The sequence below is a fragment of the Chlorocebus sabaeus genome, chromosome 10, assembly GCF_047675955.1.
Source record: "Chlorocebus sabaeus isolate Y175 chromosome 10, mChlSab1.0.hap1, whole genome shotgun sequence".
Taxonomy (NCBI): Eukaryota; Metazoa; Chordata; class Mammalia; order Primates; family Cercopithecidae; genus Chlorocebus; species Chlorocebus sabaeus.
This window is the reverse complement of record NC_132913.1, coordinates 18,239,212-18,266,769: the sequence shown is the minus strand read 5'-3', so window position 1 is coordinate 18,266,769 and position 27,558 is coordinate 18,239,212. Positions and strand designations below refer to the sequence as shown.

At 42.7% G+C, this 27,558-nt stretch overlaps 2 protein-coding genes across 2 annotated transcripts in view; one reads left to right on the top strand and one right to left on the bottom strand.

Moving 5' to 3' along the window:
• The window catches only part of LYPD1 (LY6/PLAUR domain containing 1), a 30,338-nt gene extending 3,844 nt beyond the window's left edge, over window positions 1-26,494 (top strand). Inside the window, exon 4 of the mRNA XM_007964769.3 lies at window positions 25,064-26,494. Within this exon, the coding sequence (XP_007962960.2) occupies window positions 25,064-25,299 (236 nt within the window). The 3' untranslated portion in view covers window positions 25,300-26,494. The remainder of the gene's footprint in view (window positions 1-25,063) is intronic.
• On the bottom strand, window positions 25,625-26,329 carry LOC103216966 (G-protein coupled receptor 39-like). The gene has a single exon (XM_007964767.3). The coding sequence runs from the start codon at window positions 26,327-26,329 to the stop codon at window positions 25,736-25,738; it is 594 nt and encodes a 197-aa protein (XP_007962958.2). The 3' UTR covers window positions 25,625-25,735.
• Window positions 26,495-27,558: the final 1,064 nt, after the last annotated feature.

The window sequence follows — 27,558 nt, the reverse complement described above, 5'->3', positions numbered from 1 at the left end:
AAGGTTATGAAGGGAAGGATGCTAGGTTGGGGTGTGTGACATGGAAGCAAGGCATTCTAAGCCTAAACTCCATAGAAACAAGCCAAACGGATCTGTTTCTGCATCAAAAGATGTCCGGGGGTGGGGGGGGCTCATACCTCCAAGGCACTTCCATTTTGATGTCCGTGTACTTATTAGGGACCAATTTAATTTTTTGCCAACAAGGATAGAGAGCAAATCTAAAACTCTAAGTGAACACAGTTGTAGTATCATCATCATAGTAACAAGAGCTAACTTTTGTTGAGCGCCCGAGACATCTGACTTTTCTCTTTCGATTGTACCTATAGAGTCTTGTGAAATCTGGTGGTCATCTTTCAAGATCTTGTTTCCTCATGCCACAGCCAGTCAGCATGTAATTCTATTACATGGTCAACATCTCCACTCCAGAGAAAGTAATGCCTGTTAAATGATGCTATTAAGAATTGAAGTCAGAATTTCTTTTAAGTTTGATCAATAACATATGTTATCCTGAGAATCTCAGCATACTGGAGCTGAAAGAGCCCAGCGACTCCTAGTTAAAGAGGCATGTTGGAATCTTGCTGGGAGTTTTGTTCAACTCCACATGGCTGGGTCTCTGCTTAAAGAAGCCCGTTTCATAAATCTGTGGTATATCTGGCCATGGGTCTTTTATAAACTTCCCAGTGATTCTGGGGTGACCCGAGTTGAGAACTGATCTAGGGACAAACCTTTTTGTGTTATAGAGGAAGACAGCAAGGTCCAGAAAAATTAGATGCATGGTCCAAGTTCACCAGCCAGCTGTTACTAAGAGGCGCTTGAAGCCTGCTTCCCTGGCCAGCACCTTTGCTGTAATACCACACAGCCAGCGTGTCGTAAAATATCCTGCCAAGTCTGCCCGAAAAGATAGTCCAGGCAAAGTTCAAAGAGTTTAGACCATTTTTCATATCCACCAAGTTCACCTAACAGTCCGGGTAGACAGGCCATGAAGTGGATGTCAAGAATCTGAGAACCAACCAGTGAGATTTTTAAGTTTGAGTGCTATGTGGACTGGCATTTTTTCATAGGTATAGAAAAACCAGGGCTTTAAATCAACTAAGAAAATTTAACGAACTAAGCCAGTCTGACATTAAGCAGTAATGAAAGGTGTTCTCTTTCCAAAAAATACCAGTCGTGCAATATGTGTAGGCCTTCAGTTTCTGGACTAAGTCTGCAAACTCAGCTCTTATGAATTTTGAGGCAGGTACATTTAATTTTCAACTGGGAAGTACGTTTGAAATTAACCTTTATCTATTCCCCAGAGTGACATTCCTATTAGGTGCTGAGATTATTATCCACCACTCCTGTTCCGTTTGGTCATTTCTGGAATAATAAGTTACTGGCTGTGGGGAAGGGAAGGTTCACTTCAACTTCTTTCATTGTCCTTACTAATTGATATTTAAATATTTGCATAACGAATGACTTGTTCTCACCAGCTCTGCACTTAATGAGTTGGTGTCTATTTACTAGCACCCTTGATAATGACACTTCTTTTGCTCTTGCTTGTCATTGTACTCTGCAAAATATTTCAAATATTGATTTTCATTTCAGAATAGAAGCCCCTCCAGTATGAATTTTGAAACCAGGGAATAAAGAATGTGAATTTGCATTTGTTTGACAGTGCAATCTTGTAATTAGAGTTTTTCCTCTTGACTAGATACAGTGAAAGGGGCATAATTTAATTTTTATAGACTAGCCAATTTCTGCCCTTAGTAAAATATAGCTCTGTCAGTGAGCAAAATGTTACAGGTTCTCCTAAACCTTATTTAAAAGTTAAATGCAGTATATTGAGAGAAAGTTCATGGTCTGAATCAGTAACCTAATCGATCTCTTCACCCATCCTTTGCAACATGCATTAATCTATTTGTCTGTTTTGCAATACAAGAGTTACTGATTTATATGCCACATTGCATCTACATTATGGCTGTGTAAGTAATGGCTCTTTTCCTTTTGGATTAGTTAGTTGCTCATTAAGTTGGGCAGGGATGGCTTCATACCTTGGATAGTGTAGTTTTACACCTTATTTCCTCATGAGCTAACTAAGGGATAGCAAGAGAGGACTAATGTCGCAAAAATGCTTGGTCATCCACTCTTAGTAGAAAGAAGTAGAAAGTTAACCACAGCCTATGTTTTCTTAAGTCTGTGCCTGCTTAATTTCCCCAAGATCTAAAATAATAGGCTCTAGTTTGGCCTTGGGATGGGCTTGGCAGGAATGAGGTCCAGTGCTGCTAATCAGTTCGATGTCATAGTCCCTTTATTCCTGTATTCTTTTATTTCAGATGAGTGCATGCACTCAAGCTCAAATGCCTGTGTGCACACACATGCGTGCGCGTGCACACACACACAGTCATATATTTGTGTGTGTAGATATACCTTTCCATTTTTGCCTGTATATATATTTGCATACACCCACATATGCAATGCTTGTAAGAAAAATAAATATAGAGTCATTCTTTACAGATACTGAGATCACAAATTGCTTGATCCATGCTATGTTGTAGGCATGAAAAATATTTTCTAAGATTTTTATTTTATTTTATTTCTGCAGAACGACGTTGTTAGAAGTAGCAGGGGTCTCTGTTAATCTTCCAGCATCCCTCATTTGTCCATCTCTCCTCCTCCTACTAGACCTCTCCTGTTAGCTCTCTTTTAGACATCCCATCTGCAGTCCTTAATTTCTCACTGTTAACCCCATTTTGAATCGATCAGATGGGCTATGGAATAGCTTTATGAATAAAGTGAAAAACAAAACCAAAGTTCCACATTCTATCTTTGACAAAGGAGACTTCCACAGCTTAAAAAACTTTAAAATGAGGCTGTTTGCATAGCAGCTCATACCTGTAATCCCAGCACTTTGGGAAGCTGAGGTGGGTGGATCACCTGAGGTCGGGAGTTCAAGACCATCCTGCCCAACATGGTGAAACCCCATCTCTACTAAAAATAAAAAAAATGTGCTGGGCGTAGTGGCACATGCCTGTAATCCCAGCTACTCAGGAGGCTGAGACATGAGAATTGCTTGAACCCAGGAGGCAGAGGTTGCAGTGAGCTGAGATTACTCTCCACTACACTCCAGCCTGGGCAACAGAGTGAGATTCTGTCTCAAAAACAAAACAAAAACAAAACAAAACAAAACTTTAAAATAGATTGGGATATCAAAAAATATATCTTCATATATTAAAACCAGCTCCACTAAAAGGGTTTCCATGTCAAATTCAATGAAGTTAGGAATTACACAGGAAGGGATTCTATTCCGTGAATGTTCACAACCCTACCTCCTTTCCTTTCCAGACACTAAAAGAACAAACACCTTGCTCTTCAAGGTAAGACATTTTGCCAAGCAGTTGACCACTTAGTTCTCAAGAAGCAACCATCTCTTTCATGTGCCTTCTGAGGAAGTATTCAGAGGGGAAATATCAACTGTCTTTCCCTTGGACTCTCCCAGTGAATGAAGTATTTGTTTATGTTAACTTTCCAGCTGAACAAGCAGCCGGTGCTGACCTCCCATCTCCATAGATGAAACATTTGAAGATTGATCCAGCTCTCCCATAACACTAATTCCTCCCACTACGATTGCATGAAAGCTTCTGTCATTGATGGTTTTCCTAATGAGTTTAAACAGAGAGGCTTCAAAGCTGGGGCATTTTTCCCAAGTGAAAATGAAACGAACCATGAAAACAAAACATACCATTTTCTTTGAACTTTGAAAAGGTAATCTGCCTCCCTTACTCCTGAAACAAAAATTCTGAATCTACAGCCTTTGAGAGTACGTTCCCTCCCTCCCTCCCTCCCTCCCTCCTTTCTCTTTCTTTTTCTTTCTTTCTTCTTTCCTTCTTTCCTTCCTTCTTTCTTTCTTTCTTTCTCTTTTCTTTTCTTTTCCTCTTTCTTTCTTTCTTTCTTTCTTTCTTTCTTTCTTTCTTTCTTTCTTTCTTTCTTTCTTTCTTTCTTTCTTCTTTTTCTTTTCTTTTCTTTCCTTTTCTTTTTTTCCCAACTTAGGTTCTAATGTCCAAACTAAGCAAAGATTTGTTAGCACACTGTGCAAAAGGACTCAACACCTCAACCCCTATTTTTCACTTGTCCAATGGAAAGTGTGTTTTGCTCCCTTAGGGGAGAGAACCCCTGTGTTCTAGGTTCTTCACATTTGGTAACTTGAAAGAGGTTACTTAATATCCCAGGCGCTTAGCCTCCCTCCTTGTAAAATGTGGAAACAGGCTGCCTGTTTCCTTGCGAGATACAGCAAGAGAATGAGAAATACGGTCAGTATAACCATCTTCAAGGAGCCAGTGCTAGACATGGAAACCTGTCTTGGATGCTCACCAGGAGCTGCCCATTCACTATCCATACCTGCCTCTGAAGGCTGGCCCAGATATTGTAGTACAGGTTCCTTTGTACACTGTTTCTATATGTCTCAGAATGAGGGAGTCCTTGAATTCAGCCTTTAGTTCCTAAGAGTAGTATCCTCATAGTTAATTTAGAAGGTTCACAGAGAGATAATATCCCCACTTGATAGTTAATGAATCTAAGACACAGAAAGGTTAAGCAATTTGCTCAAGATCACACAGCCAGTGGGACAGGAATTCAAGCACCTTTCACTTCTCCAGGTTTTTTTTTTTTTCCACTGTGGTGCCATTTTCTATGTTTTCCCTCTTTTTTTGTATTTTTAACAATAATTTTATTGAAATATAATTCACCCTTTAAAGTATCCCATTATGTGGTTTTTCGTATATTCATAGAGATGTGTAACTATCACCACTAGTTCAAGGACATTTCATCACCCCAAAAGAAACTTTATTAGTAGTCACCCCTCATTTTCCCCTTTTCCCAGCCCCTGGGAACCACTAATGTACTTTCTGCTTGTACGGATTTGCCTATGCTGGGCATTTCCTGTAAGTGAAATCTCATGCCGTGTGGCCTTTTGTGGCTGGCTGCTTTTGCTTAGGATCATGTTTTATGGCTCATCTGTACCACTTCCCACTTTTATTTTATTTTATTTTTAATTCCATGGGTAGATGTGTCCTTCCCTCTTACTGGGGCAGATACCTACCTTATGGAATGGGATAGAATGAGATGGAATCGGATGCAGCATGGCTGTGAATCTTAGAACTCCACTGGCCAATGAGCCAATTTGCTGAATTAAAGTAACAACATGTGCCAAGAGCAAGCCATTCCAGTAAGCTTTCGGCAAAGGAGTTGGTGTTCATCAAATATCTGCTTGGTGCCATGCACTGGACTGTCCATTCTTGCCCATCTATTACATAATTCATCTGTTTTCCCTTGAGATCTTGAATTAGTTTCTTTTAACCGCAGGAATCTTCAGGCACATGGATAGGCTATTCCTGATGCCCCTGTTGGTGGTCCCAAATGCCCAGCTCCACATCTGGCCTCACCCTTAGGCCATAGCCCTCAAGAGTCCCACACCTCTATGACTAGAAGAGACCCTAATCTCTCTGGTCCACACTTTTCACTTTACAGAGGAGTACACTCTGGTACAGAAAGGAGTTTTCTTTCCCAGGGAACTTAAGCATCTTGATAGGTCCGTTTCTCTCTCTTCCCTTGAGAAGGCTTGAGGGTAAAGCAGGTTGAAAGAGGTTCTGGAGAAAGGTTTTGGTGAAGGAGATCAGATGCTGGCATGATTTGGTCATCCACAATGAATATCATATCTATGCACGAGTCTAGCTTTCATCCCCGAAACCAAATGATTTGATTGCAGCCTTTGTATGGGCAGAACTCCTTGCTCATTTAACTGTGGGACATACCTTTTCTTCTCTGTTAACTTTTTCTAGAAGACTAAGCTGGATTCTTCCTTGCTTTGTCGTTTTCGTGGTGGTAGAAGTGACTATATTTCAGGGAGCTGGAGCAAAGTTGCTGGTAGAAGACAATGTGCTTCCTACCTTGGGAACACCAGAAGAGGCCATACCTGTAACGTAGGATTTTCAATCGCATCTGGAATGAATCAGCCGCCAAATAAAAGAACTATGAGATGCGCCATTAATTCTTTCTAGAATTTGACTTGTGGCTACATTGTGATTCAGAAACTGTTTTCACAGGCCAGAGCTATAGGGCATGTTCTCTTATTAGTAAATTGCTTCCAATCTTCTGATTGCTTCCAACACTACAAAGCAAAGCAGGAGATGGACTGAATTAAGTGTTTTAGATAAGGTGAAACCATAGAGAGTTTGTAATAAATTGCTTTTTTAAAAGGATGCGTTTAAATAGAACAGGGCAGCGATGACTCAAGCTGTTGATTTCAAGGGGTTTACGACTTTGCAAACCATGAGCAGGATCAGATGCAAACGTGATAAAGTGTTGTATTATTTTAAGGAAGTTGTGATACTTGGTCCAGTGCATTTCATTTCTCACTGGACATGGACAATAGCTTTTTATGTTTTTCTATTTCTTGGACTTCTTTGTGAGTGCAGTGGAATGACTGGAGACAGTGCCGGAGGCGGGTGGGGCGCCAGGCACGCGGCTCTCAGCCTGCCGTGGTCCGTGCATGCTGCACACGGCTTGAATATGAATGTGCAGAGCAGTTTGTGATGCCCTCCACGGAGGCTTCCTCAAAGACCATCAGCAGAAGCAGGTGTATTAAGTGACTCTGGGCAACAGGGTTTATGCACTATTTTATTGCTTGTGCAAAATCTAGCAAACCGCTTGGGTCTCCAGTAACTTCAGAGAACCTGTTCAGAAACAGCTAGAGCCTAGCGGGTGGACTAGTTTGTCACACAGTGAAGACGTCCAAAGTGGGAGTGCAAAGGGGTCTCAGCTCCAAAGCCAGCTCAAGATTCTCTCGAGTGTGCCTTCAGAGGGAAAGGCAGCCAGTAGGCCAGAGCTACACCTGGAGGCTGATGAGTTAACATTCTCTGAGAGGCAGGACAACTTTCCACTCAGCCTGTCGCTGACTCTTACGAGGGAAAGAAAGATAAAGCAGTCAGGAGACATTCTGCATAAGAGTGGGTTAAGATCCAGAAACAATTTCATCTTTGTTCGGTGTTCTCCAGCCAGCAGCTCAGTTTGCCTGGCATCACATCCTCTCTATTTTAGAGTGTATTTTCCTAATCAAATTGAACTACAGCTTCATTCACAGATTTCATTTCTATGTACAAGATCCTGAAAGGATGCTGTTGGCTCTCACTCGCCCTCTCTCTCTTTTTCTTTCTCTACATCACCTTCCCTCTGTCTTACATAGACACACACACTCACTGGTATGGAGACACGCAGTAACTATTTGCTGACTGCGTATATTGAAGAAACAAGTTTCAAGCTAAAACAGATAGATGTATCACCACTTCAAAATATTATAGCAGAAATGAAGGAGCTTAAATGTTTAGCATAAGAGGAAAAGTAGAATAAAGACAAGTTGAATATAACTTTTACTTTTTAGTTAAACTAGAAATAGCTGACTAATGCCTGTTAGTGATAGTTGTAATTTAAGGAATCACTCTGAAATGTAATCCACCCCTGGTTTTATAGTTCTTTTTGTCAGCTTGCTTTTAACGCTGACCTGGCTTTGCTTTGAATAGGAGTGTTTTCAGGAAACACACACACACACACACACACCTCGACAACACCAGCTTATATGGTGATCAAGGAAGCTGGGGGACTGGGTTACTGCTGAACAGTCCTCAGCTGGAACTCTGCTGCCCTGGGAATTCAACCTTGTTCATCAGCTCCCTTGGGAAGAAAGAAAATTCCCCCACGTGGTTTTATGCCCCCTAGTCCTCTCCCACACAGAAGACACAAATTACAAATACACACAGGTACGTTCCATAAGATACAGGCAGTTAGACCTTCAGCTGGGGGATGTACTTCTAAACCATTCAGTTTGGGCAAATTAAACCACAAAGGGAAGCAAACAAACTTTGTTTGTACTCTCCTGCTATCTGCTTTTCCGTTACTCTCTTTCACTGGGATCTAAGAATTTAACTAATTGCTTGTATTTTTGCCCCCTTTGTTGAATATTATTAATATCACTGTCATGATATTGACAAAACCTGGCATCATCCTCGGGTGGAAGGCCAAAACAGCTATGGCTGCAACAGCTCCTAGGCATCAAGAAGCATTTTCCCTCCCTTCATTAGTCTCTGGGGCAACACTTCCTAACAGAATTTACCAGCTGTTACTGCTGCCCCAGTCCTTTCTGTTCTTGCCTCCACCCTAGACCTTGCTTCCTGTATCACGTAAGAATGTTCTCAGCTGTAAGTAGCAGGGACATAAACCATAAAGACATTTCTTGTTTATGTAACAAAATAGTCTACATAGGTGATCTTGGGGTTGCTCCCACAGCCCAGTGATGTCATCAAAAACCCAAGCTTTCTCCATTTTTCTTCTTACTTCCCTAAGCACATTGGCTGTTTGTCCTCAGGTTTGCCTCTTGATCACAAGATGACCACTATATTCAGGTTCAAGGGAAGGGATAGCACCAAAGAGCTTGTGTCTTAAGCTTTGCCTTTTAATGAGAACACAAAAACGTTTCCAAAGTCCCCCCCCCCGCCCCCCGCAAAATTCTCTTTACCTTTCATGGATCAGATCACTGTCTCATGGCCGCTAGTAGCTATAAGGGTAGTGATTGAGTGGTCAACTGTGATTGTCTGCCAGATCACCTTTTGAGAAGTCCGTGCACAAGATTGGAAAAATTCAACGCAGTGCCTCCAGGGACCCCTGGAAAAATGACAGGGATCATTTTATTTCCCGAAAGTCACCATTATTTTACCTAAATTGAACACCGAAATGTATAGTCAAAGGACCTTCATGCTGGATCACTGTCACCCTTTGGAAGAAAAGAAACACATATACTAACAAATACTAACAAATGTTATCCTGAACTTTAACACAAGATGTACATGACATTCTAGAATTCTGGTTCACCGAATGCTGAGGTACAAATGTATAATTAAATTTTAGCGTGAGGACATCATGTTCATGGTGACAAATATAAGGGTGCTTTGGGTTAAGTGCTTAGATGTTCTCAGTTCATTCCATCTGGAAGTCGTTATGCCACCAAGGACTCTGTCTTCCCTACATTTGGGTGAATTTGTATGCAAGAAACTGATTAGGAATCTTCGGACCCCACTGTGTTAATCTTACCATTTGAGAACAATAATCAGAAGGACATCAGGGTTAAAAATGCAACAGCACAGCTTCATAAATCATTGAAGGGCACTGTTAATACTGAGATAATAAGTCATAAATATCTGTTCCCTCAATCCCCCATGGCAAACTGGAAAACAAAGACACCAGCTGAGGGAAAGCAAGTGACTGTGCAGAAACCTTCCTGCCTCAGAAAGTTATAAATGAACAAAGAAATCCAAGTCTAATGCAAGACTAAAGTAAAACCAGCAATTGGCATCATACATTATGGGTTGGTTGTTTGCTTGCTATAATTAAGTTGACATCAGTGGTTAACAGCCTCGAAAATTAAACTCACCAAAAATCTTTGGAAAGGGTAATCAAAGTCCTCTGAATAATGAACTTAACACATCCCTGTTACGAGGAAAACAAATGTGTTCTTGGGTTATCCTTGTTTCATGTCTATTTCATTGTTGACATGGCTGTTGTTTTAACAAACACATTTATTTTTACCCTTAGGGATCACTGCAGCCCCTTAATATTATTCACAATTGTCAGTTCTACCAGCTAGGCCAAGATGGGCTCAACATCAGTATGGATGCACAGTGTGGAACTTGGCACTTGCTTTCTTTTTCCCTTTTTAAAATGAGTTGTTAGCATTCTTGTTTGGTTCCTGTGGCCATCTGCAACTCAAATGGAGGGGGCTTTTTTGGTCTTTAAAATATTCACATTCATGGCAAAGCAAAAGTACTTAAGAGCCAGAGCACAAAATTCTCCAGAAAAGAGCTACTTTCTTGATCTTTTCTCTTTATTCCTGATAAACAGTGCCCATCATGGCAGCAATGAGGCAAATGTATAGATAAACCTCTACTTCCCAAGTCATTTCCATTAGAATGCAGAAAATGTCAAAATTTCTCACCCAGTGTTCTTTCAGAGAAAAAAAAAAAATACTTGGATGCAAATCGAAGATCTTTTTTCTTGCAGTTTCTTTGAGCTCAGTGAAAATGCTTGTAGTTCATTCCAGTGACCCGTTCCCCAAGCAGTTTTCTTTGAGGAACTGTTCCTGGTCCTGCACAGAATACTTATTGTGATGTAATCGTCACTGTAGTGCAGTAAGTGTTGGTTATTTTTCCAGTAGGGAAAGATTCGTGTCACTCCCAAACAGGCATTCACACAAGTAGCAGTTTGCTGGAAGAGTTCGACTTTAAAGCTACATTGCATAACATGGGTAAAAGGGAATGGACTATTAAAGGCTCTGTTTAGAAATTTCTGTCTTTGTACCAACAAAAAAGAGCAGAGGCAAAGGAAACTATTGGAAAAGATAAATGCATAGTGGTCCACAGAGAGAAAAGAACTCAGGCCCCCTGCCTCCGTTTTTACGATCATTGGGGCAGAGGTTAAAGTGAAAAAACTGCAAAAATAATTTATCTTAAAAGCATACTTGTAGCAAGTCGTTTGTAATAGAATTGTAGCTTCAAACTCTCTGATTGCCGAAAGTTGTATGTACATCTGTAGGGGAGTTGGGCGGGGGGTGACAGATCTCCTTTTGGTCTCAATACAACTAAGAGGCTCAACACCTCTAGCAGGAAAAAATGTTAAATGATGACCATTTATGATCCTCAAGGTCCAGGGGCTGTTTGTAGGAGAAGATTAGTTTAGAAAATGCTTCTCGGCCGGGCACGGTGGCTAACGCCTATAACCCTAGCACTTTGGGTGACTGAGGCGGGTGGATCACGAGATGGGGAGATCGTGACCATCCTGGCTAACACTGTGAAAACCCTTCTCTACTAAAAACACAAAAAAGTACTCAGGTGTGGTGGCAGGCGCCTATAGTCCCAGCTACTCAGGAGGCTGAGGCAGGAGAATGGTGTGAACCCAGGAGGCAGAGCTTATAGTAAGCAGAGATGGCTCTAGCCTGGGCGACAGAGCAAGACTGTCACAAAAATAAAATAAAATAAAATAAAATAAAATAAAATAAAATAAAATAAAATAAAATATAAAATAAAATATAAAATAAAATAATAAAATAAATAAAATAAATTTCTCAACCCCCCAGAATCAAGGCTTTAGAATTTTTAGAATTAAGTTCTAGGACACTGTGTAAACTGGGACAAATGGCATCTACTGGGGTCTAATGAGTGCCCAATGGTTATCAACGTTCTTTCTCACCCAGATTCTAAGCAAATTAAGAAATAAGGAACAAGGCAGATGAGGCCTGAAATATCACCATTGTTACTGAGAAAGGCTAAGTTGGAGGGAATAACTTGGGGACGGGGGTCAAATGAGCTTTCACATTGGCATCTCTAAATCAGCTGGTTGACCCAGCCACAGACAAGGCCAGATACGGGTAGTTTCTTGCCCTGAGAAGCAGGGCAGAATACCTGTTTGCTATGAGTCACTCACTTTCAAGAAGGAACAGGAAAGGGATAAGCAGCGTGTGCCCAGTCTGTTCTTTCCAGATTTACCCATCAGACATGTCACTCCACCTCCCTTAGGGCAGAGAGAATTAAGAAGGGAGAGAGAGGCCAGCAGGGATTGGTAGCTCACGCCTGTAATCCCAGCACTTTGGGAGACCGAGGCAGGCAGATCACGAGGTCAGGAGATGGAGACCATCCCGGCTAACATGGTGAAACCCCATCTCTACTAAAAATACAAAAAAATTAGCCGGGCGTGGTGGCGGGCGCCTGTAGTCCCAGCTACTTGGGAGGCTGAGGCAGGAGAATCACTTGAACCCGGGAGGTGGAGGTTCCAGTGAGCTGAGATTGTGCCACTGCACTCCAGCCTGAGTGACAGAGTGAGACTCTGTCTCATAAATAAATAAAAATAAAAAGGGAAAGAAGCCAAGAGTCACACTAATTGAGTTCCTTTTACATGGATGGACCTTGAGACTGAAGAAAAAACATTCCTTCAGTAATGTTCTCTTCCCATCACAATGAAAACCAGTCATTTCAGGACCCTCCAAGCCCTTTGAGGCAAGAGTTAAGCAGTTAATAGCATGGATGGTTGGGGCTATGTCTGTCACCTACACACAGACTATACACTCACCCTATTACTCATTAGCATGAGAGTGGCCAAGCGTAGTTCACTGCGTTTGCTGTGGGTATGTGTAGCACAGAAAGAACGTGTAGATTTTTCCCACATTCATACCAACTTTTTTGTTTTTTTGTTTTTTTTTTTTTTGAGACAGGGTCCCACTCTGTCACCCAGGCTGGAGTGCGGTGGAACAATTTCAGCACACTGCAACCCCTGCCTCCCAGGCTCAAATAATCATCCCACTTAAGCCTCTCGAGTAGCTGGGACCACAGGCAAGTGCCACCATGCCCAGCTCATATCAATGTCTTTAAAAAGTGTTGTATGTGGAAATAAATTGAGACTTGTAGAAAAGCTGCAAAATATAGTGCAGTTTCTACATATCCTTCCCCCATCTTTGGCTAGTGTTAACAACCTGCATAACCATAGTACGATGATCAAGGCTAGGAAATTAACATTGGCGTAGTACTGTTAATGAAACCATGCTTTGTTTTGAGATTCCCACAGTTTTGCCATTTGTGTTCCAAGATCCTATCTGGGATCCCACATTGCATTTCATTGTCATGTCTCCTTTTCCTCTAACCTCTGACAATGCATCGTTCTTTCCATGTCTTTTGTGATCTTGACACTTTTGAAGAGAACTGGTCTGGATTTTTGTACCCTGTCCCTCAGTTTGGGATTGTCTGCTGTTTTCTCATGATCAAATAGAAGTTTTGCATTTTTGACAAGAATCCTCAGAAGATATGCACCCTTCCCAGTGCACTGTAGCAAGGGGGGCATGCTGTCAGTGTCTTACTACTGGTGATGTTAACTTTGATCACTTTTGATTCAGATAGTATCTGCTGGGTTTTTCCACTGTTTACTATGTTTTCCTTTGTAATTAATAACTTGAAGAAGATACTTTGAAACTATTTAAATACACTGTTTCTCCTCCAACTTTGTTCAATAATTTCAGTGTCTGTTGGTGGATCTCTCCCACATCAGTTATTACCATGGTGTTCTAATCTTAATTTCTATTTCCCTCATTCCTTCTGCATTTATTAACTGGAATCCTTCTGTAAGAAAAATCTGTGTCTTCTGCACATATGTACTTGCTCATTTCTGTATGTCAGCATGAACTCATGGGTATTTACCTTATTGGAGGGGGTTATAATCCAATACTATCATTATTTGTTTTCTTGCTCAAATTGCTCCAGCTCTGTCCACTGGGAAGTTGGAAAGTCCAACCAAAAGCTCCAGCTTTATCCACTGGGTCATTGGTTCAAAAAGGCAAACTGAGGCTTACAGAAGTGAAGTGTATCATCCAATAAAGTGGCTCAGGGAGAATTCCAGTCTAGGTCTGTTAGACTCTAGGGTTGTTCTTTCTGCAGGGTAAGGAATTATTTCAGAATTAGAATGAAATATGGACATGAGCTTCTTTAGTTTCCTCTATCCCATTAAGTAGATGAGGATCTACTTAATGATAAGACCATTAAAGGAGAGGATCATGGCTTCTGGAAGCAGAGCTTGGTGAAAGAAGTTAGCAGAAGACCCTCATCTTTAAGCACATTTCTTTACATTCCAACATTGTCAGTCATTCTCCTCAGGTCATCTTCATGGTAAAGCTATTAACAATTTCAGTTCATTATTGAAACTTTCATTGCTTTATGACCAAATATCATATGGATTTGCCAACTATGAATGGAATCTTTGAGCCTAAAGTGGTTGTTTCAACAGGTCAAGAAATAATATATCAAAGGAAGAACTTAGTAAGTGACATGGCCATTTCGATTCCTAGATTATCTCTTTGGCAATGAACATTTATTTGAAAATGGTATTTCGAAAAGCAACAAAATCAGTGATATTTTTTTCTTCTCATTGTCAAGTATTATGTTTTTAAGAAGATGTATAAACCCATAACATTTCTGAAACTACAGCTAGAAAATTATTAAGCCCAGAGAGGGAAAAAGTTACCACGTCAACACTGATCCTCTGCACCAAAGGCTCCTCTGCTTCTTGAAAGCAGAAAATAGAAGAATGATGGAGCCCAAGCAACACTCTAGACCTACCATGGTTAAAATGAGGACATCACAGGAAATAAGACCCGCAACTTGCATTTTAGAGTCCTCGTTTACCAAAAACAGGTGGCTCTGGTTTATGTTGGAGGCACTCCTAAAGGCAGCCATGCTGACACAGAACCTCATGCGGTGTGGAGAGGGAGTCCTGTGCAGGTTTCCCTGCAGGGTTTTGGCTTTAAAGAGAACAGCACCTAAAACACCTAAATGCTAGTTTTATTCAGCGGGCCTGTATCCCGCCCACACTGGAAACAGCCCTCAGGTAGTGGCTCCAGCTTCGCCTCTCTTTTCCTGTTTTTCCCTCAAACTGAGCTGTGTCCCCTGCTAGAATGTAGCCCTGCTGTCCATTACTGTGGATTCCAAGCCAACTGCAGGGTTGGGTCTGCTATGAAGGGTAGGCTTTCTGTAGAGACAGTTTTTGTTTTGTTTTGAGACAGAGTCTTGCTCTGTTGCCCAGGCTGGAATGATTGGCATGATTATGGCTCACTACAACCTCTGTCTCCCAGGTTCAAGCTATTCTCCTGCCTCAGCCTCCCGAGTAGCTGAGAACATAGGGGGCCTCCACCACGCCCAGCTGATTTTTGTATTTTCAGTAGAGACAGGGTTTCATCATGTTGGCCAGGCTGGTCTCAAATTCCTGACCTCATGATCTGCCCACCTCGGCCTCCCAAAGTGCAGGGATTATAAGCGTGAGCCACCATGCCCGGCTGAGACAGTTCCATTTTAATACATTTTAAAATATGGAGATAAGAGTCTACAAAGCCTATAAAACTAGCAAAGGCCTTTGATAGAGTAGCGTTGACACACGTGGAACTAAGAGACCCTTTTTGATATTCTTCCAAAAGCAAATGTTCTGAACTGTGGTGGCTTTTCTTATGTAACTGCTAACTGCAGAGGAAAGATTGGGTGGAAAGGATTGATTTCATAATGGAAAGGTGATCAGATTTTGATAGAAGAGAGGACAGCAAGCTACAGCCCTCGGCCAAATGTGGCCCACTGTCTGTGCTATGATTGAGTTGTGTCCACAATTCATGTATTGCAGTCCTAATCCCCAATGTGATGGTATTTGGAGATGGGGCCTTGGGAGATAATTAAGGTTAGATGAGGTCATGAGAACAAGGCCCTGGCCTGATGGGAACAGGGTCTTTATAAAATAGGGAGAGTCACCTGGAGAGAGAGGGGGAGCTCGCTCTCTGTGCACACACAGAGGAAAGGCCATGTGAGGACACAGAGAGAAGGGGTCACCCACAAGCTAGGAAGAGAGCCTTCACCAGAAACCAAATTTCCTGGAACCTCGATTTTTAACTTGCAGTCTCCCGAACCATGAGAAAATTCATTTCTGTTGTTTAAGCCACACAGTCTGTGGTATTTTGGTATGCCAGCCTGTGCAGACTAATGAAGTGTATTTCTGTAAATCGTTTTAGTGCAACAGCCACACCCATTTGTTTATGTACTGTCTATGGCTGCTTCTATGATACAGTATCAAAATCCAGATATTGGATTATCACAGAGCATTTGGCCTGCAAAGACCAAAATCTTTGCTGTCTAGCCCTTCACCGAAAAAGTGTGCCCACCCTTGGAATAGAAATGTACTGTATACACTATAGGTTTTGAACATGAAAAGCCACCCCCGTGGGATATTAAAGGGCCAAAGGGAGGGAAACCATCTTAGTGTGCAGTAGTCCAACTAGCAATGTCACCCGCAGGAGTGTCCTGGACTTCTCACCTGGTCACCCCACCTATGAGCTCAGTCGTGTACAATGAACAGCTATGCCCTTGACAGTTGAGTCCTTGGAGGGCAGGTACATAGGGGAAGCCTGTCCTCTAAGGGGGCTGATAGAACAGGTCAGTTTTGACAATGGGGTTAGAAAGGAAATGGGTGTGAAGACGACAGAGCCTGGGAAGCAATGAAGAGGAAACGGACTCATCTCTCCCCGTCCTTAGCAGTGGATCCTCAGAGGGTGTTCGGAGGCCTCCCCAAGTCCCAACCACAGAACGGGAGCCAGGCTGTAATGTATAATGAAATCTTTGCTGTTAGAAGAAATACTTCTCCTTGGATAAATTAAAACTTGCAGTTACAGCCAGGATATGCTCTCTCCCTCCCCAGTGCAATAAGTTGGAAGTTTAGGCGACCAGTGTTAGATCCACCTGTAGGTGCTTCCAGGAATCTGTATATTTAAGGAATGCCCAGGTAATTCTTCTGCAAGGAATGAATGCCTGGAAAGCACCCCTTGAGCTGTTCTTCCCTGGTGGGGTTCTAACACTGCGCCTACTTGGGGCCTGGGTGCACCTTCACCAAGGGACTGCCTTTAGTGAAGTATGTGGCAAAGAACTTTGATGAAGAAGCCTTGTTTCCAAAAGGATGGCACCGCATCAGTGATTCAGTACACTAAAGAGTTTTTGTACCTGTCTGCCACCAGACAGGTCAACCTTCAGGCTTCTGGGTCAGGATGCTGGCCCGGGAACCACGTTCTAACTCTCAGTAATGTGGAATTCCAAAGCTGAGACCACTGCTGCGCCAGACTTACCTCTAGCAAGGTTGTTGCAGGTGTTTTTTATTCAGCCCACTCAAGCTGTGGTGACCCAGCTGTGTGTTAGGAACAAGCAGAAAGGGCTGGATTCAAACAAAGAGAAAACACCATCTTTCTTCTTTCCCCCGTGTAATCAATAATTCAGCCCTCTAAAGCAAGCCAGATGCCTGATGAAGTGCTTGCTGCAAGGAAGAAGACAGGGGCCATTCAGAATCCACATCAACTTCTAAAACTTCTTTCTTCCTCCCTCCTCCTGCCTCACCTCCTGGCTTGCCTCTCGTCTTCTTCCACCTGAATGCAAAACTAATGCATCTGCTAAGAAGTGGCCCAAATATAGTCCAAGAGGAACAAGGACAGAGTGTTTAAAGCTGTGGGTGAAAGTGGAGTCAGTAATTTTAAATGTCAGCAAATCAGTCTTTATTGACATTACCAGCCCCTCTGAATTAAGTGACATGGTGTATGTGAATTCAATCACAACTACTTGTATGAATGAAGGGCATGAGTCAGAAAATGCTCCCTGAACCAACCCACATCATAGATCTGATTCACTTGCTAGAGGCTTCATATAATTCATAGCTTTAAAAATATGTGTGTATATGTGTATATATATGTGTGTATTTTATATATATACACACACATACTTCACATTGTCAAATTGATCTTAAATGGTATTGAAATAATCATCTGCTTGAAGTTTTTCTATGACTTTATTAAATTATTAAATATCATGGACATTTGCTGAACATTTACCAAGTTCCAAGCCTTATTCTAAGTGTTAGGGATACAAAGACTTTCTAGCGACTGATATTTGGGGAGTTACTAACAGCAGAGTTTAAACAATGGGAAAACAGCAGAGTTTTGACAACAATCTGAACTAAGAATTTCCTTCATGAAACTTCTCTAGTAATAGTTAAGGTACCATCTTGTGTGTGGACAAGGCTTCTAAAGGCCAATCCAATCAAAATGTGTATCATTTACGACATGGAAAGTCATTTTCAGCAAAATGATTAGAAGGAGCATGACATGTGAAAACAGAAATCTTAAAGTCTTAAGTCTGAGTCTACAATCACCTTCTTTAAAAAAAAAAATTATGAAATTAGCATTGCAGTTAACTCTTGGAAAGGTAAGCGTACAAGACTGTGAGATTGTTGTAAAACAATCACAACAGTTGATGAAATTCTAGTTCTTAGACTGATGGAGGATTTACAAGTGTTCCTTTTATGACTGTGCTTCATAACTCACATACATGTTATCAAATAATACATAACAAAAGAACCCCCCCCCCAGGGGCTTTACTTCTATTAGTCCATTTAACATGGAAGGATCATTTCTAATGTCTGTAAAGCAGGGAGAACACACAATGGCGCAGAAGTATTTTTGTGGCATCGATTTGGATGCATTTCAATCAAAATTTATATTTAATTCCAGTGCGTAGGGTACAGAGGATCCAGTCTGTTTTTCCTTATTTCCATATCTACCTTTTCAGCAGAACTCCTGAGAGTGTAAATTCCTTTATAGTCTGATTTCTTGGATCCCAGGGACTAGGTACAATGGCTACAGTGGAATGAAGTGCCTGGGAAGGAACCTCAGTATTTTATTTATCCTTTCCTTCATTCCTTGGCATGCCCATCATTCACATCCAAATAAATAAGGCAGATTAATACGAATGACTTCCTCAGGGAGAACAATTTGTGGTGTTTTTAAAGCAAGCACGCATAGCCACCCGTCTCAATCCAAGAGCCCCCAGGAGGCCATCACCTCTCTAAAGACTTAAAGAGGATTAAAGTTTTAAACGCTGGGTGGCTTGATTAATTTGGTGATAGTGGGTGGTGTGTTCCACGGGCACACTCCTGGTCTGTGGATTAGAGCCGTGAGAAATGACTTGGCCTTGGCAGGACACATCTCTGCCCCTGCAGGGTGGAGCGACTGGGAGCTGGTCCAAGCTGGGATTATCCGAGCCACGTTTGATGGACAGCCCTTCATCCACCAGTGGAGCCTTCTAGCTCTGGGTCTGCATCTGTATTAACTAAGATCAGAGCCTCTCACAGTTCTGCCTTTGTCAACCAAGGCCTGGAGGTGAACTGTAGCTTTATGTAACCTCTGTTACCCAGGCGACACCAGCCTAGGAATGAAGTCCTACTCAAAACCAGTCAGAAAAGCACCTCTGGACCTCCTTCAAATAACCCGCTTTCCTTCTGTCGTCTTCTCCTTTTCTTCCCTTCATTTACTCATTGATTCCTTTGGTAAATACTTGTGTCGTTATGTGCCAGGCACTGTTCTGATTGCTGGAGCTTACGTTCTATTAATAAAGACACATTAGTAAAATATGTAGTGTATTAGAAGCGATTAAGAGAAAAATCATGCAGGGAAGAAAGGCAGGAAGCATCTCTCAGCTCTTTGGGAAAGTCTCCAAATGGTGTCCCTCCCCTGTTCTTGGTCATGACCTTCTCCTACCCTAACCCGGCAGTGGTGGTTTCTGAGGCCAGCCATGAGGGTTCAGGGGAATCGGGCCCATGCCCAGCTAGAACCCAGCCATCCCTTACTGCCCATGTTGCTGCTGTAGTTGTGCTGAACCGTGGTGTTCTTTGCCAGACCTATCTCATATTTCAGAGATGTGTCATCGTGTTGTGGACCCCTGTCAAACAATGAAAAGTGGCTCCTGACTACCACCCAGCCCTAAAGGAATCACATTGTTTGGTGCATTGCCTCTGGACCTCTTGCGGTGGTATGACTTAGAGATGGCAACTCACACACTTAGGTGTGTGCACAGACATCCCCCTGCAGACACAGCACTGGAGCACGTATTGTATTGCTTTGTGGTTTCTTTCTTAAATGGTATACTTAACTGTCATTCTGGAACTGTCATTGAGAACCTTCCAGATAAGAATAGAGCTCTGTACTTTTCTTCAACTGCTGCTTACCATGTATAGTATAAATGTACCTTTTTCCTATTAAGGATGTGAAAGTGTGTTTTGTTTTGATGGTACATGGTGAGGAATGGTACTGTTGGATTTGTACATTTTGAATTATGGATCCTTCTGACTGCCCTTATGCCAGTCTCTGCCCCCACCATCAGTCCATGACAAGGCCCTTGTTTTACTCACGACTCCTCCTCCCTCAGGCTCAGACCTGATCTCATGGGGTCCGGGTTAAAGGAAAAGCAGAGAGAACCACAGGCACAAGTACCCCTGCCCTGTGACCCTGAGACTTGGGCTTTGGGGCAGCTCCTGGTGGCTCTTTTCTTCAGTGTGTCATTCCCTAGAGCCCTCTGGTGGACACAGCTAGGAAGGAACTTGTACTACACTGAGAAAGAAGCCATTTGAGGATGGTTCATTGGGGGTGTTTAAGTCATTTTAAAAATGATACTTTACTCTCATGGTTCTGATTTTAAATGGTAAGAAAGGGTCAAAAGTTTTTTCCCACTCCTCTCCTGTGGCCACGTAGAATCTCACACCAGAGACAACCAATGTTATCTTTTTTGTGTATTCTTCCATAAATTTTTATGCATATGCATGCAAAATGTGTGTGTTTAATTTTTATTTTCCCCAATGGATGCATGTTATAGCATGGTAGGCAGTGTAGTATAATGGTTAACAGTATAGATTATAAATCCAGATCTCCTGGGCTTAAATCCCAGCTCCACTACATATTACCTGAATGGCCCCTAAGCAAATTACATACCCTATTTTTGCCTCAGTTTCCCCACTTGCAAAATGAGGATTACTTGCTAGAGTTACTACAAAGATTAAATGAGTTAATATTCATAAAGCTCTTAAAACTGCATCTGAAGCATAGTAAGAAACAAACTCTTTAAAAAAAAAAAAAAACGGAGGGAGAGAAAAGGAAGGAAGGAACTGTCCAGACATACTTTGCTTTGTTTTAAACTCAGTATCTTCTTCTGTGGCTTTGTGGAATTGCATTGTGCAGATAAGACACTGGAAGTTTACCAGTGCCCTGGTGATGGATAGAGTGATGGTCTTTTCTTTTGCCATGACACTGTACTCTACCATGAATAACCTTGTGTACAGTCATTGTGTATGTATGTGAATATGTCTGTAGGATACATACATAAAAGTGGAATTGCCAGGTCACAGAGTACATGCATTTGCAATGTTGATAGCTATTGCCACATTGCCTTCATGGAAATTATACCTATTTACTCTCCTAACCAACAATGTGGGAAAGGGCCTTTTTCTAAGACTCACGCAGTGTTTATAATAAACTTTTAACACAGTGTTCGTAATAAACTTTTAAGTCTCTGCCCAAGTGATAGTGACATCTCAGTGTAGTTTTAATTTGCATTCTTCTTATGATACGAGAGGGTATCTTTTCATGTGTTTCAAAGCTCTGTTTCTTTTTCTGTGAACTGTCCATTTGCTTTCTCTATTTTTCTAATGAGTTATTTATTCCTTACTGATTTATTATTTATTCCTTACAGATTTCTAGGACCTTTTTACATATTAAGGAAATCTGCTTTGTGATTGGAATTACAATTTTTTTTTCAAATATTTCACTTGTTTTTTTATCCTATGTATAGGCATTTTATTAGGCAGAGTTTGTGTGTATATGTGTATAGTGTAATTTTTCAGTATTTTCTGTAATGGTGTCTGGGTGTTGTGTCATAGAATGGCCTTTACAACTCTTACATAAAACTCCCAAGGTTCCAAAGTGTCGTTTAGTACTTTTATGGGTTTCTTTCCCCCCAACATTTAAATCTTAGATCTACCTGGAATTTATCCTAAGCATGTGAATGATGGAACTGTTCAGGAGTTCTAAGTCCTCATTGGGCCCTCCCCACCTGGCAGCATTCCTTATTTCCTTCCAGTGTGAGTCTTTATTCTACACCCCTCTCTTCCTTGGTGCCTCCGAGTCTTTCTTCCCCAGTTGCATCCGTGCAGGCAGCCATTCGTGTCTAAACCCCAGGGGCATTTTCTTAAAGCTACCTGGCAGCCTGTGTGGTCTTCAATCACATGTTCCTCACAGGGCAGCTCTCAGCATTCCCCAAAACCATCCCCGTTTGTCCTTGGACCTCCGTTCCCATGCCAGCCTGCCTGCTGAAGTGCCTACAACGAACCTGGACAGTTTTTCTTTATCTGAAGCCGTGGGAGAGGTGGCTTATTTCCACTTCTTTGCAGACTGCAAACATCAGCCTTTCCACATATCAGTCCCTCTGTCCCAGCCTCGCCACTCGGCCCCATCCCACCTCTCTCAAAGGAGGCACCGTGTTATTTCCACCACGTGAATTGTCATCAAGAGGATAAGTAACATGCCTTTGTTTTCTGACAGCCCTCTTTAATCTCAAATTTCCCGATTTCTATTAGCGCAACAACTCCTCCCTGCTTCCTCTGCTACTGTCCAGTTTAGAACTAGCGTACTTTTTCTTCTTGAATGTCTCCAAAGTCAGCTCCTCCATAGCCCGACACCAGCCAGTTGCCTGTCACTTACCTTGATGCCTAGCTCCACATTTCCTTTCATCTGGTTAGAAACCTCTTCAGTCACTTCCAGTCTCACCCAAAGCATCTCTCGTGCCAGTTTCCAGACTTAGACCTTAAGCAAGGGAGGCTCATAGGAGCCCACAGCTACCCTGAGCCTCATGGCCCTCAAGCCTAGAAGCCTGCTGGCCCTTGGGCCTCCTCAGGATGCCTGGCCTGGAGCAGCCATCCTGGCAATGGACACACCTATCTGACCTCAGATACCTGTTTCTTCCCTCTTGGAGCATCTAGTAAATGCCCCTTTTCTTATGGAGCTGTCAACCTTACCCTTCAGAAAACCTCATTGTGGTGCCCTCAGTTCATGAACCACCAACTTGAGAGCTTGTACCTCTCCCGGGTGTGAACCCAGGAGGCTGAACTTTCAGTGAGCAGAGATGGTGCCACTTATGAAGATGAATTGTTTCTGACTAATGACATATGAGGGTCTCAGCAGCTGTAAAGATTATGGCTCTGTTAGTCCATCTCTTCATAATGACATACACTATGTATCCAGCTAACCTACCTCATCACTGATCCTTAACCTTGCAAAGTTCGCCTTAAAAATAAGCTCCCAGCCATGTCACTGAATAAAAATGCAAATTGCAGAGTAGCATATAGGATGTGATACTGTTAACAAATGTGTGCGAACACACGGGCTTTATTTCTCCCTGGGCATATACGTAAATGTAGAGAAACCAGCCTGGAAGAAGGCACGCCACACTGATGACAGCATCTGCCTCCAGGGGAGCACGGTGGAGGGCCTGGAACTGGCAGGGGTACTCAAGGGCCATTTTCACACTACTGACTTTTTTAAAGAGAAAAACATATTCAGTAAGTTTTTTTTTTTTAAGTTTAAAAATTCACTTAAAGAAAAAAACTTCATTGTAGAGGAAGTGGCAAATAAATGCCAGTTAGTGTTTTTCATACTTAGGAATCAAAAGAGTAGAATGATTTCCTAAAAAGGGCCATGGATGGCAAATGTAGAGACTATGGGAAATCTATAAATGGGCAATGCCCTGAAGTATATTGCTTAGAAATCAAACAGTGCCTCCCACACATAGATACAGGCATCCTCTGTACCTCGGCTTTAGCTTACCACAGCAGCCACCTTCCAGGATTTTGTAATGGTCTTAGAAAATCAGTCCCTACAAACATGCAGTTAGAGGGGGAAAAATGACATAAAATTGCATGTTTTAAGGTAAATCTAAAGTACTTCTTTACCTCCCGCTTGGAAGTTCTAGGCAGTTTCATTCCTTACTGTTTCTACAGCACCCAAAGTGGCAATTCTCAAGGAGGAGGGAGCCAAAACCAAAACCACACCTGCCCATACACTTGTAGGAAATGAGTGGATAAGGAGACCCGGTTACTAGTAGGATGCTATATCCCTCAGCTGTGTAAGGCAGCAAACAGGATTAAGACCTGAATTCTAAGTCTAGTTTTAGTATTAAATATTATCTGTCCAAAAAAAATAATTCATTAATATAAAATAGCCACATATATGGCCGGGTGCGGTGGCTCATGCCTGTAATCCAGCACTTTGGGAGGCCGAGGCAGGCAGATCACGAAGTCAGGAGATTGAGACCATCCTGGCTAACATGGTGAAACCCCATCTCTACTCTAAAAAATACAAAAAAATTAGCCAATGTGGTGGTGGGTGTCTGTAGTCCCAGCTACCTGGGAGGCTGAGCTTGCAGTGAGCCAAGATGGTGCCACTGCACTACAGCCTGGGCAACAGAGCAAGACTCTGTCTCAAAAAAAAAAAAAAAAAAGCCACTTACATACCCACGCAACAAAAGCTATCTTCAGAGTAAAGCCCCCTCCCCCTAAAATATCCCCACCATTTTTGTAGTTAATTGGTAATCCAATTTGCTGCTATACAGTAACACAGTCTTGGCAGCATGGAGCCAGAATGCTGGCTTCAAATCCCAGCTGCTCCACTTCCTGTGACCTTGGGCAAGTTCCTGAATCTCTCTGGCCCTGAGGCTTCGCATCTGTAAAATGGTAGTGATCGTGAGGGCCTCCCTCGTAGGGTTGCTTGGGGTAGTGAAGAAGCTGACACTACAACTGTCTCAATAGGGCCTGGGAGACAGGAAAGCCCTTAAATAAGTTCAGCTAGTATTATTCGAATTGAGTAAACGTCCACCTTTAAGAAATCAAATGATTAAGACACCCTAATTTGATGACTACACTGCAGCTGGACAGGCCACACATGCTCCTTGAGACAGGCCCCCTAGTAGTCTTGGGAAGCTCCTTTTTGTACCCAGTGTGTGTCACTGAGTGCTAGCTGCGTGGTGCTGGCTTGGCAGATGGCCATGTGTCCTGAGGGTAGAGCATCTGAGAATTAAGACTGTGAGGGACACACAGCCAGGTGCCCCTTCAGTAGGAATATATTTATTCCCCTTGGAGATTTGGTCTCTTCACAGAACCCCAGGATTTCATCAACACATAGTTGAGAGCCAACCCTCTGTGGCCGTTTATAAAGCAATAACAGAGATAAGATCTAGAAGCACTGCTTGTGGTCCTCACTGGCATGAGACACTTTGAACCAAAAAAAAAAAAAAAAAAACTGCCTTGTACACAATGTGAACTCTGACTTATACAGACCTACATTTTAACAGCTCTTTATTCACTGGTATTGGCATCTCAAATAGCTTTTGGAACAGTTTGGTTAAAACTAATGAAATAGTGCCTGTCTCTTTCACCATCTATCTTGTGTGTTTTGAGTATCAGTGAGACAATCTGAAGCACCTCCCTGGCCTCACCAAGTCTCTGGGCTGGGGGAGGAGTAAGGAAGAGCCGTCTATTCGGATTTGGACACAGAGGGACAGGTATCCTTTTTGCCAGTGCACATTAACTCAGCTCCTTTGGGTCTGTGTTGCAGGGATCATGTACCGCAAATCCTGTGCGTCATCAGCGGCTTGTCTCATCGCCTCTGCCGGGTACCAGTCCTTCTGCTCGCCAGGGAAACTGAACTCAGTGTGCATCAGCTGCTGCAACACCCCTCTTTGCAACGGGCCAAGGCCCAAGAAAAGGGGAAGTTCTGCCTCGGCCCTCAGGCCAGGGCTCCCCACCACCATCCTGCTCCTCAAATTAGCCCTCTTCTCGGCACACTGCTGAAGCTGAAGGAGATGCCACCCCCTCCCGCATTGTTCTTCCAGCCCTTGCCCCCAACCCCCCACCTCCCTGAGGTTCTTCTGAGTGTCCTTTTATTCTGGGTAGGGAGCGGGAGTCCATGTTCTCTCTTTGTTCCTGTGCAAATAATGAGGCAGTGTAAAGCATTCTGAATAAATTCAGTCTGGCTGAATTTTCAGTATGTACTTCAAGGAAGGAGGTGGAGTGAAAGTTCACCCCCATGTCTGAGTAACCAGGGTCAAGGCCATGCTGGCAGAGTCAGCCCTTAGAAGTCACTGAGGTGGGCATCTGCCTTTTGCAAAGCCTCCAGTGTCCATTCCGTCCCCGATGGGGGCATAGTTTGAGACTGCAGAGTGAGGGTGACGTTTTCTTGGGGGAGGAGGGCCAGTTCCCACTCGAGGCTCCCTCACTTGACATTCATTCAAACTTCATGCTCCTGAAAACCATTCTCTGCGGCAGAATCGGCTGGTTTCTTCGCGCCTGAGTTGGGCTCTAGTGACTCGAGACTCAATGGCTGGGACTTAGACTGGGGTTCGGCCTCACTCTGAAAAGTGCTTAAGAAAACCTTCTTAGTTCTCCTTGCAGAGGACTGGCGCCAGGACGCGACGAAGAGCAGCGGGCGCTGCACAAAGCGGGCGCTGTCGGTGGAGGAGTGCGCGTGGGCGCGCAGGCGCTTCTCGTGGTTGGCGTGCTGCAGCGACAGGCGGCAGCACAGCACCTGCACGAACACCCGCCGAAACTGCTGCGAGGACACCGTGTACAGGAGCGGGTTGATGACCGAGCTGAGGTAGAAGAACGTGTCCGAGAAGGGGAGGAGGATCATGTACGCCCGGAAGTAGGACCTCGTCCAGTCGTGCTTGGGTTTGGCTGCAGCCATGATCCTCCGAATCTGGTTGGGCATCCAGCATACGGCCAATGTCACAACAATCAGCCCTGGGCAGACACGAGCAGGAGGCAGAGACAGAAAAGAGAAAAATACAGCATGAGAACACAGTAAATAAATAAATAAAACCATAAAATATTTAGCCCCTCTGTTCTGTGCTTACTGGCCAGGAAATGGTACCAATTTTTTCAGTGTTGGACTTGACAGCTTTTGCCACAAGCAAGAGAGAATTTAACACTGTTTCAAACCCAAGGGAGTTGACTGTGTTAAAGACCATTAAATGCTTTAGACAGTGTATTTATACCGGTTGATGTCTGTTAATTTTTTTTAAAATGTTTTCATTGGTGTTTGTGTATCCAGAAAGCATTTTATGTTATCCATAAATCTAGTTTTGTCTTTTTGTTTTAAAGAAAAAGATGTATAACATGCAGTATAGCTGCATTAGATAAAGCAGTGTTTGTATTTTAAAGGATGTCCGCACAAAGACGACCTAGTGATATTTTTAAATCTAATGGAAGCAGTGTCCCTTTGGCAACAAAGCAGCATATTTAATAACACCAGTTTTGCATTCGATTTCAGGGGAAGCAAAATCAGGAATAGCCTGTCACCAAGAATGTTTGCTGGACATATACATGCTAGGTATGCACACCTATAATCGTGATGCTCATATCAGCAACAGCACATGTGTTTCTTTCAGACACTTTTAGATTCATCATCTCTTCCACCCTCATGTAGGGAAAAAGAATTATTCAGAGATGGCAAATATAAAACTTCCTTCAAGTTCAGCCAGTAACATGTTCCCTTCCTTTGCAGCTCTGAGCTGTGCTGTCAGCAGCCCAGAAGAAATCAGGCCCTAGGGAAGAGACCACTCAAAGGCCCCTTCTGTAGATCAAATGTTTACTGCATGGACATTTGTTTGCATGTCCACATGTTTGTATTCCAACTTATGTAACCACCACTAGTTCTGCAATTCTGACAGCGATAAAGATGCTACACAGACCACAAACAACTGAAATCACAGGTTTCTTGAGAGTTTAGCTACAGTGACCAAAAAAAAAAAAAAAAAAAAAGGAAGATCAGGGTATCTGCGGAGCATTTGCTCTCTTTTTGTAAGAAGCAAGACACCCAGAATAAATTCCCCTGTAGAGAACTGCTATGTTAAAGCAGGATTTGCATTTTCAGAAATGCTTCCTTCCTCTATTTCAATCGTAGTAAGAAACATTTACTCACATTTTCAATCCTCTGTCTAGGAAACCATAGGGAAGTGACAGTTGGCAATGAATGCCATGACCCATGACCCATGGTAAATATTTTATTAATAAATAGGGGCCAGACATGGTGGTACACGCCTGATATCTCAG